The sequence below is a fragment of the Phoca vitulina genome, unplaced genomic scaffold, assembly GCF_004348235.1.
Source record: "Phoca vitulina isolate PV1807 unplaced genomic scaffold, GSC_HSeal_1.0 scaffold13, whole genome shotgun sequence".
Taxonomy (NCBI): domain Eukaryota; kingdom Metazoa; phylum Chordata; class Mammalia; order Carnivora; family Phocidae; genus Phoca; species Phoca vitulina.
In genome coordinates this window covers 39,230,711-39,245,389 of record NW_022589716.1, presented here as the reverse complement: position 1 = coordinate 39,245,389, position 14,679 = coordinate 39,230,711, and the positions used below count along the sequence as shown (strand labels likewise).

Genomic DNA, 14,679 nt, shown 5'->3' with positions numbered 1-14,679 from the left:
CGAGGGTCTGAAGGACTATGCATATATTACTTTCTTGTTTTTGTGATCTGAGGATTTGGGAAGATGCAGAAAGCAAAGTGTATGCAGCAGAAGGCAGCGTGATTACTACAAACAGCAGTGTCCACAGCTCAGAAGTCCTAGCTATCTGGCTTGCTGTGTGACTTTGTACAATTCACTTGTGACTTCTGAGCCTCAGTTTCTTTCAATGATGGGTTAATACACCAAGATTTCTGCAGAGCCTTTTGAGAACGTATGAAACTGATCTGTGTCGAAGAACAGTGGTCTCAATTTATATGTCCCTACAGGATCCTTCTCAGCCTGTGCTAGACTTGTTCCAAGGGGTTTCCCTGATAGGGTCTGGAGGGTTGGAACGTGAACATCCCATTAAGCCAGGCGGGTGCCTCTGAGGGGCTCTTCAGAGGGGCCAAGGTGAAGGCTGGGTCTCAGTGCCTTGGCCTCAGCTGAACTCTTGCATCCACCTCTGCTGCCTTTCCAGCCCTGACATTGCTGTCAGCCAGTCACTTTATAGTCACAACTTATGGAGCACCTTCCTATCCACCCTCATTCTGGTCTCCACCAGGTGGCACAGAGAGGATGAGCTGCTGCCAGTCACCCAGCAAGTTTAGAGGGGAGGGTTGGGTCTCAAAACCAGGTCTCCTGAGTCCCTGTGGGGTAGAGGATCCCTTCATCCCTATTTTGTGGTTTCTGAATCTGTAAAGCAGGGGTCATGTGGTGTCTACCTCCTAGGGTTTTTGTGAGAGATAAAAGAATTAATATATGTATAGTGCTTAGAACAAGGCTGGGCATGTAGTAAGTGGTCAGTAAATGTTAGCTGCTATCACCATTATTGGTATCATATTGCCTCCCAGGGTTGGGGTGAAGATTAATTGAAATGCTCCTTGGGGATAAAAAAAAAAAAGAGGTTTGCAGACTGTGAAGTAATTGATAAGTTTAAATATTATTTAACGCATCCTGGACTGGCAATATTGAGCAGACTCTTCCAAGCTATTGAGCTAAGGACCTTTCATGCTAAAGCCCGTGTTTCAGGTAATTAAATAAAGGAAACATCTAGAGGATTCTAGATATAGTTAGACTCATTTCTGAGAGGTCCCCAGGTAAACTCTTTGTGGCAGCTGTCTGACATAAATCACCCTGGGCAATCAGGTTCATTGTTATTCTTAGGATCAGGAATTACCAATTGGATCACTGAGAGTTTGGCCCCAGGGTCCTCTGGCTATGTTCTCCAAGCATGGGACTTTCGTAACTCAGTTCAGAGAGTGTACTGGGAAGCTTGGTTTGTTGTAGAGCAGAAGAGTACTCTGTGGTTCGAGTGGAAAACTAGGCAAAGGGAAATGTGGGAGGCTGAGAACACCCAGCTGGGATGCTGACCTTGAGTGAATAGATGGATGGATGCATGGATGATTGGACAGGAAGATCTAATTACAAATAGAAATGCTCTCTCTTCCTCTGAACTGCTCAACACAGATGATAGATTAGTGGTGAGATAAGCAGACTTCAGCAGCTGAAACAGAAAAAGTGGCTTTAGCAGGAATCATTGAACCCAGAAAGGGGTGAGTCCAGAAATGAACACCACCAGCAGCATGGTAGAGAAGCAAAGAAACCAGTGGTGAATGTGGAGGAAAAGAGAAAAGCTTTGAGAACGGAAAGGCAGGGGCCTGAGAGACAGACTTCAGCAGGCAGTCCCAAGTCTTAGCCTCCTGACATTGAGGGAGCCCTGGCCAATAAAGATGGTGGAAAAATTGGCAATTGCTTTGGTTACCTATGAGCCTGCAGTCATTCCTTTTGGCCACTAGATGTCGAGAACACATCAGTCTGGCACACTTTGGTCCCCTGAGTTTGGAAATAAGCTTAGTGGAACTGGCATAAGGAGTGGATGAAATCTTGGAGAATGGTATCTCTAGAGGCTTTAGGGCAACTCAAAAACTCAACCATGGGTGGGATACAGGAGAGGTCTTCTGCCAAGACCAATGAAGAAAAGTTGATTGCATCTTTTATTCATTTATTGTTTTGAAATTTGGGAAGGTTTTCAAGATGAAAGAGGAAGGAGAAAGATGGTATAGAATAAAATTTTGCATATTAGCTAATGTTCTTTAGAGTTTGTAAGCATTTTCCTGAAGTCAAGTGAGTAAATTCAAGGTTCTCAAACCCTCAGCCCAAATCAGGGGTGATGATGATGGTGGTGGTGGTTTTAGCAGCTGATGTCTACGTGGCTCTTACTGTTCTTAGCACTTTACCTAAATGAAATCATTTAGTCTTCATAACAAATCTATGAGGTAGGTGCTGTGGTTATTCCCATTTTACAGATGAGGAAGTGGAGGTCAGAAAAGTTCCGTGACTTGCCCGAGGTCACACAGCTGGTAAGTGGCATCATCAGGATTCAGCCCAGACATTTGTACCAGAGTTCATACTCTACAATACCTACCATGTTCTACAACAGATGCTCCCCCCATTAACTCCTGGCCTACTTTCTTGCAACAGATCACTGCTGTGATTTAATGGTAAGAGTTACAGAATAATTCTTGATTATAATAAAGTCACTTCGCAGGACTTCATACGAGAATGAATAAGGTTATAATGCTGGTCAGGAATCCATTCCAAGTTCCCTGATTTAAATGGCCCCGCTAGGGAGGAGCATATCCCAGCCCCACATAGAAGCTTCTGTTCTATTAGCTGCTGTAATTATCCAAACAAGAGAAGAGAACAAACAAGGCTCAGGAGCCATGGAATCCGGAAGTTTCTTGTGTTTCTTAGCACAGAAGGATGATCATAAAGTTGATATTGCACAGGAAAGGTGTACTCCCGGTTGGGGACTGGGAGATAGAGTCCTATTGGTATGGGGCTGCCTGGCTTGCTCTAAGGCTGCCCAAACTGTTCATACCTGCTGAGAAAATGGTATTGAATTACGGAAACAGTATGATATGGTAGAAGGAGTGGTGGATTAAAAGTCAGAGACCAGATTTCTAATTTGGTTAAACGTACTCTTCCTATACGACCCTCCATTCCACTCCTAGGTATTTACCTGAGAGAAATGAAAACGTATGTCCACACAAAGAATTATACATGAACACTTTTAGCAGCTTTATTCATAACAGACCAAAACTGTGAACAACCCAAGTAACTATTAACATATGAGTAAATACACAAATAGTGATATAGATATACAATGCAATACTATTCAGCAATAAAAAACTGATACAACATGGGAGAAAAATTATGCTGAACGAAAGAGGGCAGTCCCCAAAGAATTTATATGCTTTGGTTCCGTGTATATGAAGTTCTAGAACACACAAAACTCAACTACAGCAACAGAAAGCAAATCGGTGATTGTCTGGGGCTGGGGGTGGGGGTAGGGATCTTTGTGGTGTAGTGGAAGTGTTCTGTAGCTTGATTGTGGTGTTGGCCCCACGGATGCAAAGTTTGGAGATTACACTGATGATATTGTACAATTGTGGATAAGCCACTTTGTCCTTCTGGGCCTGAGTTTCCCTATTTGTAAAATTTGGTGGTTGGATTAGATAACGTCTAGGATTTCTTCTGTCTCAAAGACTCCCTTGTTATAACAATATCTGACTTTTACTATGGGAGTAGAAGAGCAAAGTGTGGTTTGCTTTGTGGGAATTCGTTGTATAGACAAGGATGAGTTTATTTCAGAAACCATAGAATAGCAATTAGTATATCCAGTAATACTCCTTTTGGGGACAGAGCCATTTGCAGGCCAATAAGGAAACAGCTGAGAAAACAATTTTCATGTTCCCATGGAAGTTCCATGAGTACCTGAGGAGGGGCCTTCCCAGGGACCCTGGGCGGGGAGGAGGAAAGAGACAAGAGTCATGGCTGGCAGGGCCAAAGAGGGGAGCTGAGGGAGGGCCAAGTATGTCCTATCACCTCTGAGACCCCCAAATGCACGGGGGCTTTTAAATGTCCTCGTCCATTCCTGGCATTCAGTAAGGACTTCATGATGTTGCTGAGGATGATAATGGCATGAAGCTGCTACTGATGATCATCATCATTTCCAGTCCGCAGAGCTTGTGTGCAAGTAAAGCACCATGGGGAGCTCAGAGTGTGTGGTGGGAAGAGGGCGGGGTGCAGCTTACTGGCACGCAGAACCTGAAGGGGGCTGGGAGCACCGGGACCGCATGCCGGGCTGTGCAGGCTGCTGATTTCCTGCCCATGTGTGTCCCCAGGTCATGAAAACCTACCACATGTACCACGCAGAGAGCATCAGCGCAGAAAGCAAGCTGAAGGAGGCTGAGAAGCAGGAGGAGAAGCAGTTCAACAAGTCGGGAGACCTCAGCATGAACCTGCTGCGGCATGAGGACCGGCCCCAGCGCCGCAGCTCTGTGAAGAAGATTGAGAAGATGAAGGAGAAGGTGAGTGAGGGCCTAGGAGAAATTGGCAGGGCAGGGAGGGGGGCATACTCCCTGCTGACAGCCTGGGCTTCCCCCCTCTGCACGCTGAGGGGTGGGAGATAGAAGCATGGTACCAGCAGGCATGCTTTTGGAGGTCATTGTCATGGAGGAGGCAGGGCTGGCCATGCATCGCTAGCACTTGTTAGGCCTGGCCTCGTGCCGGGATCAACAGGCAGGGAAAGCGCTCAGCTGACAAGAGAGCTGAACTGTGACAAGACTCACACGCAGCAAGCACATTCTCGGATGGGCAGGAATCACCAGGCATCTTTGGGGGCCGGGGCTTGCTCAGGAGGCCATCTTGTGGCTGGAGGGCTGGTTGGGGCTGAGCATGTCCCAATAAGAGGAAACAGCACTGGGCTACCAACCAGCACCTGGGAACCCAATAAAGAACCCATTCCAGAATGCTGCTCGCAAGCCAAAGATGGGAGATTTAGAATCACCGTGTCTTGGTGCTGGACAAGTGCTTTAGTAGGGCACAGTGAAATGAGTGCTAGTTTTGGAGTCACGCAGTCTGGGTTTTGAAAGTGCCCCATTTACAGTACTTCTCTGAGCCTCGGTTTTAAAATCTGACCGTGATGGCAAATGACACTTCTCTCTCAGGTCAACTCTGATCGATTGGTAGTAGCTTCCCAGAGCTCTGTGTTGAAGATTGTGAAGCTCCCTCCAGGCATTAGTTAAAAACAGTGCTGTGATCAATTAATGATGTCTGTGATGGCCAGGGAATTTAGAGGGGCAGCACACATGCTGTTGTTACCCTAGCCTAGGTTACTTCTAAAGTTTCTTTGTAAAAGCTATGACTTTCTTGTTGAGTTCTCTGCATTTATTCATTCCATGCAATCAGTAAACATTTCCTGAGCTCTTTCTATGTGCCCAACATTGCACCAGATATTTATTTGGGCTTCTCTGTGTCTCATTCTATGATTACATGATCCTGTAGCTCTTAAAAATGATAGGAGATTGAGTAGAAACAAAATTCACCAGGGCCTGGGTGAGCTGGAAAAGTAGCCATAGGCAAATAAAATAAGGTCCCAGGGTAATTTCCAAAGGCAAAGAAAAATAAGCTCCCCAATAATTAGGCAGAGACCCAATTAAAAATGGGTAAAGGATTTGAATAGACATTTCTCTGAAGAACTTACAAGAGTGGCCAAGGAGCACATGAAAACATGCTCAGCATCATTAGTCATTAAGGAAATACAAATCCAAACCCCAGTGAGATACCTCTTCATACCAACTAGGCTGGCTAAAATAAAAAAAGGTGACAATCACAAGTGTTAGTGCGGTTGCGGAGGAATTGGCACCCTTATACTTTGCTGGAGGGAACATAAAATGGTTTAGCCACTTTGGAAAACAATTTGTCAGTTCCTCAAAATGTTAAACATAAAGTTATCCTATGACTCAACAATTCTACTCATAGGTGTCCACTCAGAGAAATGAAAACATACATCCACACAAAAACCTGCACATGAATGTTCCTAGCAGCATTATTCATAATAGCCAAAAGGTAAAAATAATCCAGATGTCCACCTGGATGAATAAAGTGTGGTTTGGCCATGTGGTGGAATATTATTCAGCCAGGAAAAGGAGTGAAGTACTGATACAGACTACAACACAGTGTACCTCGAAAACAGTATGCTAAGTGAAAGAAACCAGTCACAATATTAGGATTCTATTTATATGAAATGTCCAGAATAGACAAATACATAGAGACAGAAAGCAGATTATTGGTTGCCAGGAGCTGGGGCAGAGCAGAATGGAGAGTGACTGCTAATGGGTAGAGGGTTTCTTTTTGAGTTGATGAAAATATTCTAAATTTAGATAGTGGTGATTGTTGTACAACTCTGTGAATATACTATAAATAAATAAATAAAAATAAGACAGGCAGGCAGGGAATTACAGAACTACAACATGGGGGATAAATAGAAGGGAAGAGAGACCACCTGCTGGGAGGTCTGGAGACTAATTTAGTTCAGAGTTATATGCTAATTATCCATTTGGCTTTTGGACAAGCCACTTTTTTTTTTTTAAGTAATCTCTACACCCAATGTGGGGCTCGAACTCATGACCCTGACATTAAGAGTCACATGCTCTACTAACTGAGCCAGCCACGTGCCCCCAAGCTACTAAATCTTTTTGGTTTTCATTTTCTCATCTGTAAAATGGGTGAATTAAACTAAGATACCTTTAATATCCTTTCTAGGTATAAAATTTTATGAATCCATGTAGGGCTGAAAGTGGTCTGGGGCGTCATTGTAGCACCCTGGAAATGGGTGAGGAGTATCAAAGCTCTCTGTGAGGGGGCGGGTGCATGGCTCGTATGGGACTGTACTACCAGGAGAAGTCTGTTTCCTAGACTAGGCGGACCCTGGGGAAAGGTCAGAGGAGATCTCTGAAGAGAATTCAAGGGTTGACATGGAAGCATCTCTACTAAATAGCTAGAAGAACTTGATCTGGAATAAAAAAGGTGCTTTTTAAAAAATTTTAAATTTTAAAAAAATTTAATTCCGGTATAGTTAACATTCAGTATATTAGATTCAGATGTACAATATAATGATTCAACAGTTCTGTACATTACTCAGTGCTCATCATGATTAGTGTACTCTTAATTCCCGTCACCTATTTCACCCATCCCCCAACCCACCTCCCCTCTGGTAAACACCAGTTTGTTTGCTATAGAGTTGTGTTTTTTTTGTTTGTCTCTTTTTGTTTGTTTGTTTTGTTTCTTAAATTCCACATATGAGTGAAATCATACGGTATTTGTCTTTCTCTGACTATTTCACTTAGCATTATACCCTCTAGGTCCATCCATGTTGTTGCATGTGGCAAGATTTCATTCTTTTTATAGCTGAATAATATTCCATTGTGTGTATGTATCTATATATACACACACACACACATATATATATACACACACACACCACATCTTTATCCATTCATCCATCAGTGGACACTGGGGCCATTTCCATAGTTTTACTTGGAATAAGGAAGATTTAAGAGTGCCTAGGTGAAGGGGGGAAATCCTGTTTCTTTAAGGAGAGCTGTTTTTCTGCCCAGAATGGGACTCATCACCTGAAAGGGGCAAGTGGACAACTCTCCAACCCACTTTCTCTTTACCTCTACCTGCCCAGGCTGGCCCAGGACAGAAGCAGCTTCCCAGGGATGCCATCCAGTTCCCGGCCAAGACTAGCACCTCTAGCTGCCCACTCTGCCTCTCCCACCATTCATGTCCAGACAGCCAGTGAAAAGTGCTTAATGCCTACTTTGTGCAGAGAGTTCTGGGTGCTACAGGCCCAGTGATGAATAGGGCAGATCAAGTCCCTGACTTCCTAGAACTTACTTTCTAGTGGTGGACACCAAAAGCCAGCAAGTCAACAAAGAGGTAAAAAATAGAATTTCAGGTGGTGAACAATGCTTATGAAGAAAAATAGAGCAACCAAGATGTCCTTCAGCAGGTGAATGGTTAAGTAAACTGTGGTACATCCAGACAATGGGATGTTATTCAGTGCTAAAAAGAAATGAGCTAGCAAGCCCTGAGAAGATATGGAAGAGCCTTAAGTGCATATTACTAAGTGAAAGAAGCCAATCTGAAAAGGCCACATACTGTATAATTCCAACTAGATGACATTCTGGAAAAGGCAAAATTATGGAGACAGGGAAAAGATCAGTGGTTCCCAGGGGCTTAGGTGTCAAGGAAGGATGGATAGATGGAGCACAGAGTATTTGTAGGGCAGGGAAACTACCCTGTTTGATGTTATAATGATGGATATATACATCATTATACATTTGCCTAAACCCATAGAATATAAAACACCAAGAGTGAGCCCTAATGTAAACTATGGACTCTGAGTGACTATGATGTGTCACTGTAGGTTTATCAGTTGTAACAAATGTACCCTCTGGTGGGGGATATTGATAACAGGGGAGGCTATGCATGGGGGTGTATGGGAAATCTCTGTATCTTCCTCTCAAATTTGCTGTGAACCTAAAACTGCTCTAAAAATATAGTCTTTCAAAAAGTAAATTAAAATGAGAATAATCACTAAAAATTGAACAAAGACTGAATAAATGAAAATAATAGAGCAGGGCAAGGGAGTGCAGGGGGAGGGGCAGTGTGAACGCTGAAGCCTCGCTTCCAGACAAGAGGCCGCTCTGACCACATGACCTTGGGTAAGGACCTGAAGGATGTGACGAAGCAGGCCACGTAGGGACTTGGAAGGATGGCTTGCCAGGCAGAGGGAACGAGTCTGAAGGCCTAGAGGCAGGAGTGAACTTGGCCTCTCAAGGGAAGGGCAGAGGAGGCTGGGCAACACGGAGCCGGAAGGAAGAGGGTTCGAGAGAGGGACGAGAACCAGGTCAATGCCTCAGCTCTCACCTCTACTCTGTTCTCCTTCCAGAGGCAGGCCAAGTATTCTGAGAACAAGCTGAAATGCACAAAGGCCCGGAACGACTACTTGCTGAATCTGGCAGCCACCAATGCAGCTATCAGCAAATACTACATCCACGACGTCTCCGACCTAATCGACGTGAGCACCTGGGGAGTCCGGGACTAGTCCCGGGCCGGCCCTTGTCTGAAGCTGATGTGCATGTCCCTTGAGCCCGGGGCAGGGTAATGGGCGTTTGGGGCCTGGGAGATGAGTATCACCTCCTGGTTTCTACGCCCATGGGTGGGAGTGGGCCTCTGGCAGCCCCCACATGGTTGGGTCAGGCAGGCCTCTATTCCACCTGCCCTTTTCAAGTACCCTCCTCTGCCCCAGGCCCTTTGCTGGGTTTGGGGGTACAGGGGTGATCGCACACCATTTCCCAGGGTGGTGTAAATGAGTGTAGGTTTAGGGGTTATTATCATGGGAGTAATCAGGCAGTTTTAGCCAATGAAGAGTGGAACACTGACTCCTGAGTAGCAGCTGTCTAGCTTTCGCTGGAGGGGCAGCTGGTTTGGAGAAAGAACATCACGAGTGGCATCATCATGGAGAGCTTCCTTCCGCATCATCTGTGTCGGAGCTGGGGCTGCTTCCTGTGTCCTGCCCATCCCATGCAGACAGGGGTCTGGCCCGCAGATGCTCAGGAAAGGTTCCATACTGGTGGATGGATCCTGTTCCTCTGTCAGGAAGTCAGAGGGTCACCGCTTTTCCAAGGCTGCAGAAGGGACCCATTGCCACCATCCCCAGGAGAGGGAGCTGCTCAGCCCTGCCTATACCTTCCCATGCCTGAGGCCAGACCCTTCCTCTTTCTCAAAACTTTTCACTCTTTCCAGTCCTCTCCTTTCTTCATTTACCACATTTTTCTTGAACATCTACTAGCCCTTGAGCCACTGCAATGGACAAGAACTTGTGGGTCTGTCCTCATGGAGCTTGCGGTGCCTAACCCTGACATGTTAATAGGCAGCTGCAAAGCCAAATGGCAGGTATCCCAGTGAGGGAGGTGGAGGGAGATGTGGACCCCCAGAGGAGGGATGCCTGGCATAAACTCTGAGTGGGGAGAACATCACGGAAGACTTCCTGGAGGAAGTGACCTCTAAACTGAAACCCTGTTCCAGGCAGAGGGAATACATATGTGAGGGGCTAGAGATGAGAAAGAATGTGATGACTTTGGGGAGCTAAGAGAAGTTCTGCTGCTGCCCAAATCACACTCCGCAGCTCCCTCTGAAGGCTTTGGGGTGATTTGTGCAGTAGGAGTCCAGAGTGTACAAGGGCCTCCGGGATGAAAAATTTGACTATGGAATGGGAGGTCATCTTAAGTCACTGTGATGGGAAAGGGAATGCTGGCGGCCCCCACCTCCATCTAACAGCCCTTACCCGCACCCTTCTGTTGTGTGCCTCTCTCCAAGTGCTGTGATCTGGGCTTTCATGCCAGCCTGGCCCGCACCTTCCGGACCTACCTCTCGGCTGAGTACAACCTGGAGACCTCTCGCCATGAGGGGCTGGATGTCATCGAGAATGCAGTGGACAACCTGGATTCCCGAAGTGACAAGCACACAGTCATGGACATGTGCAACCAGGTCTTCTGTCCCCCGCTCAAGTTTGAGTTCCAGCCCCACATGGGGGATGAGGTGGGTTTCTCCCAGGAGCCCATGCTGGAGGCTGCTTCTGCCTCTTCTCCCAGGGGCTCCCAGAACATCAGTGGGAGGGGGACACCAGCCCCCGTTCACATACGGGACATTTCTCTCAGAGGCCTGAGGTCAAGTTCTCAGTCCAGGGGCTGCCCAGCTTAGGCGTTTACCACTAATATCCTACTTTGCTGGCTGAAGTATCTCGCCTGCAGAAGTGCAGGACCTCCGCTCTCCCTCAGATCCTTCCCAGTTATGTGTAGACCCCAAGGGAGTCCCGCATCGCCACACAGGCATCTCCCCGTCTTCCGTTGGGTGACCTCGGATCACGGGAAGCTGGGCCTCACCTCAGTCACTCTGGCCGGCAGCCTTGCCGGGGCACTGCCTGTCCTCCAGTCCAGGAGGCGTGTCTCCAACTGCGCTCCCTTCAGTGCTTGTGCCGCTCAGCTCCTTGCCGTGTTCTGGAATAGATAAATAAGTACCTGGGGGAAGGCACTTGTTACTGGCCGCACTGGTTCCTCCAATTGTACAAAGGCCCTCATGCAAAAAACTCCTTGAACTTTTCCTTTGCATCCCTCCCCACTTTCTTCATTTGCAAAAGAGAGGCCTTCTGCGGGGCCTCCCCACAGCCTCTGGCCCATCCCTCAGCCGTTGCGTCCAGCCCTTTGGTCCATCATCTGGACCTGAAAATTCTGGCCTCAAACTCACCACTGGTGACTGCCTAGTTAGTGGTACATGACAGTCAATCACAGAGCCCTGTTCTCCCTTATGATCTCCCCTGAGTCACGCCAGACGGCCCAGCCCACAGGGTAGTAGCAGAGCCCTGGGTGGAGTGGGTGCAGGGAGAACAGTATTTGCGTCCACCTTCCACTCCCGCGCCCCCTGAGAGTGCTCTGCCTCACTGAAGCACCTTCCTGCTGGGGCATCGGAGTGCTCCACTGAACGTTTCCATTCACCGTGCTTCTCATTGGCGTCTGTCCGGCTCTTGCTTTACCACAAATTCCTGCCTTGAAATGAGCTAGTCTCACTTAATGAGATTACATTAAAGCTCTTGGTAAACCCTCAAGGGCTGCGCACATCTAGAAGGCCATGACAGAGAGGCCACAACTTGCAATGTGAGAGGGTGGCCCTCGGAGGAGGAAGAGCCCCAGTTCCCGTCTGGTGTTGCCAGGTGCAAGCTGTGTGATGTTGGGCAGGTCACTTCACCTTTCCAAGCCTGTCTCCTCCGCCGTTGGTAGGGATGTCAGTGGTGGCCCCTGCTGTGGCTCCACCCGGGTGGTTAAGAGCCCCGGGCAACCACAGGTGGTGGCTGTCCTTTCGCAGGTCTGCCAGGTCAGTGCTCAGCAGCCCGTCCAGACGGAATTGCTCATGCGGTACCACCAGCTGCAGTCCAGACTGGCCACTCTCAAGATAGAGAACGAGGAGGTGAGTGGGCCCCTCTGCCCTGCAGGGGATTTCCTGACGAAGGCCTGGCTTGTGCTGGAACTCTGGCCATGGAACGCATAAGAAATTAGGGTTCATCTGTAAGATAGATTATTACACGATGGGGGGGTAGTGCCTGGGTGGCTCAGTCAGTTAAGCATCCGACTCTTGATTTCAGCTCAGATCATGATCTCATGGGTCATGACATGGAGCCCTATGTCGGGCTCCGCGCTAGGTGTGGAGCCTGCTTAAGATTCTCTCCCCCTCTCCCTCTCCCCCTCCTCCACTCTCACTCTCTCTGCCCCTCTCTCTAAAATAAATAAATCTTAAAAAAAGGTTGGATTATTACATGACCATTAAAACTGGGCACACCAAGAATCTTTAGTGGCGTGGGGGGATGCTCACAGATGTTAAAGAAAAACAAAAAGTAGAACTCTGTGTTCAGTATTATCCTAAGGATGGTAAACTAGAGTAGGATCCTATGTGTCTGTGTTTATTCACAAGAAAAAAGCCTGGAAGGAAATACTTTGAAATGTTCATTGTGGTTATATCTGGGTAGAAGAATTACAGGTGATTTCTGTTTTCTTCTTATGCTTTATCTAGCTAGTATCTGCGTTGAGTTTGTGTTATTTTTATTATCCAAGATAGTTACATGTATTTTAAATGACACAATGAAATAAGCCAGGGCACACTAAACGTGTCATGGATTGTGAGCTCCAAGGAACATCTGTCTTATCATGGCCAGCGCGCCTCCCATGGAGCTGGGGACACAGGATCACCACTGGGAGTGTACAAATGGAAACACAAGCTGCGGTGGTTCTATTTTGATGTGGACTGAGGAGTCCAGATGGGAAACATCCTATTCTGGCCTGGATGCCTCCATGCGGGGAGGGTGTCGACCAGCTGGAGGCCCCTGGAGAAAGGACACCAGGATGCGGGGAATGTCACCTAAAATCTTGGTCAGGTTTATCACTGAGGAGTGCAATCACAGCTGGAGGTGGGGAGTCATGGTCCCTGTTTTCACATCTCAAGAGGGCTGTCCTGGGCAGAGAGGGCTGGTTTGCTCTGTGTCTCCACAAAGGACAGAGCTAGGATAGACATGAGACAGATTGTCACGCGGGATGATAACGAATCAAAGCTGCCCCTGGGGAGAGGTTATACAGAAACGAATTATATATTTATGTTGCACACCTGAGGAGAGAAAGGAGATGAAGAAAGTGTTTTCTGTATTTATTTGTGTTCTACATCTTCCCCTGAAGCATTTTCAGTTGTTTACATGGAACAGTATATGCAAATCAATGTTGATGGGGTTTAAATTGGAAATCAGGGCCCCAGAGAAAATGAAGCAAATGTTCCTCTGTATGGGCCATGTATAGCTATGGAAATGCTTAATTTTGTACCTGAACTTCTGTTAGGCTATCTTAGAAAGAACTGATCCATTCATTTATACATTCAATGAGTATTCATTCAACCGGTATTTATTCAAGTATTTATTAAGCACATACTATGCTCCAAACACTGTGCTAGATGCAGAGTAAAGTGAATGAACAAGACACCATGGTACCTGCTCTCATGGAGATTATATTCTAGTGAGGAAAGATAGATAGATATAAACACAAAAGCAAACAAACCGACAAATGAATGGGTACACACAATATCAAACAGTGATGCCCGCTAAGTCAGGAACAGTAGTCAGGGAGCTCTGATGTCACCAGGAGGTGACATTTCAGTTGAGATCTGAATGACAAGAAAGACTTCGGGTGACAACAATTTAACAACGAATGTAGACACAGTCTCCCCCCTCACTGTTTTTGGAGTGACCCTCCATCAAAGTATAGGGCACAAGTCAGTGAAGGGATGTTGCGAGGTCAGGGCTCGTGTGCTCTGCATGTGTAGCCTTCTGTGGGTCCCACTTGACTCCAGGAGAGAAGTTGGAGTCCTGGAGGACTGGCTCAGCATGTGTCTTCCTCATTCTCTTTTCTCAGTCAGCCTTTTGATAAGTCAGGGGCGGGTAGCCAGAGAGCCTGTCCACTGAGGATGGCCCCTCATCCTATCTAGACTTTGTCCCCTCTTCTCTCTGGATGAGCCCTGAGAGTATTTCTAATGTCATCCCTCTTCAAGAGACCTGCCTCCCATAGAAGGAGCTAGTTTGGGGCCATATAATCAGGAAAAGAAACAAACCTAGAAACCCAGGTTCCTTGTTCGTCACAACATTCTCCAAGGTTCTCCTCAGCAGAAGCAATCCAATAAAATGACTTTAGATTGGGCAATGTGGGTTCTCACCCCGGCCAGCTCCCTGGCCTTACTTTTCACATCAGTATAATGGGAATGATCGTCTTTGTCCTGCCCACCTCCTGTAGGCTTTACATGGAAGAAATAAAGTGGGCAAAGGGACTTTGAGGGGTCAAAGGTGTTCCGAGGCAGAAGGGTTTTTGTTGACGTGCTGTGTTTCTCCAGGTTAGGAAAACCCTGGATGCCACCATGCAGACCTTGCAGGACATGCTGACCGTGGAGGACTTCGATGTCTCTGATGCCTTCCAGCATAGTCGATCTACAGAGTCTGTGAAGTCGGCTGCCTCCGAGACCTACATGAGCAAGATCAACATCGCCAAAAGGAGAGCCAACCAGCAGGAAACAGAAATGTTTTATTTTACAGTAAGTGGCGTCTTGGACCCAGAACCCACTGTCTGCTGACCTGCTGGCAGTGACTTTTGGGGAGCAGCCCAAGCTAGTGGGAGCCAGCAACACCACATGAATCAGTGAGAGCTAAAACGTTCCCAACATGCT

General features: G+C 47.0%; 1 protein-coding gene across 8 annotated transcripts in view; it reads left to right on the top strand.

Annotated features, from left to right (window-relative positions):
• Positions 1-14,679, top strand: part of SRGAP3 (SLIT-ROBO Rho GTPase activating protein 3) — a 243,659-nt gene that overhangs the window by 165,799 nt on the left and 63,181 nt on the right. For all 8 annotated transcript variants that reach the window (XM_032411847.1, XM_032411846.1, XM_032411845.1 and 5 more), the window contains exons 5-9: positions 4,206-4,391; positions 8,822-8,950; positions 10,252-10,473; positions 11,794-11,895; positions 14,350-14,547. In XM_032411847.1, the coding sequence (XP_032267738.1) occupies positions 4,206-4,391; positions 8,822-8,950; positions 10,252-10,473; positions 11,794-11,895; positions 14,350-14,547 (837 nt within the window). The remainder of the gene's footprint in view (positions 1-4,205; positions 4,392-8,821; positions 8,951-10,251; positions 10,474-11,793; positions 11,896-14,349; positions 14,548-14,679) is intronic.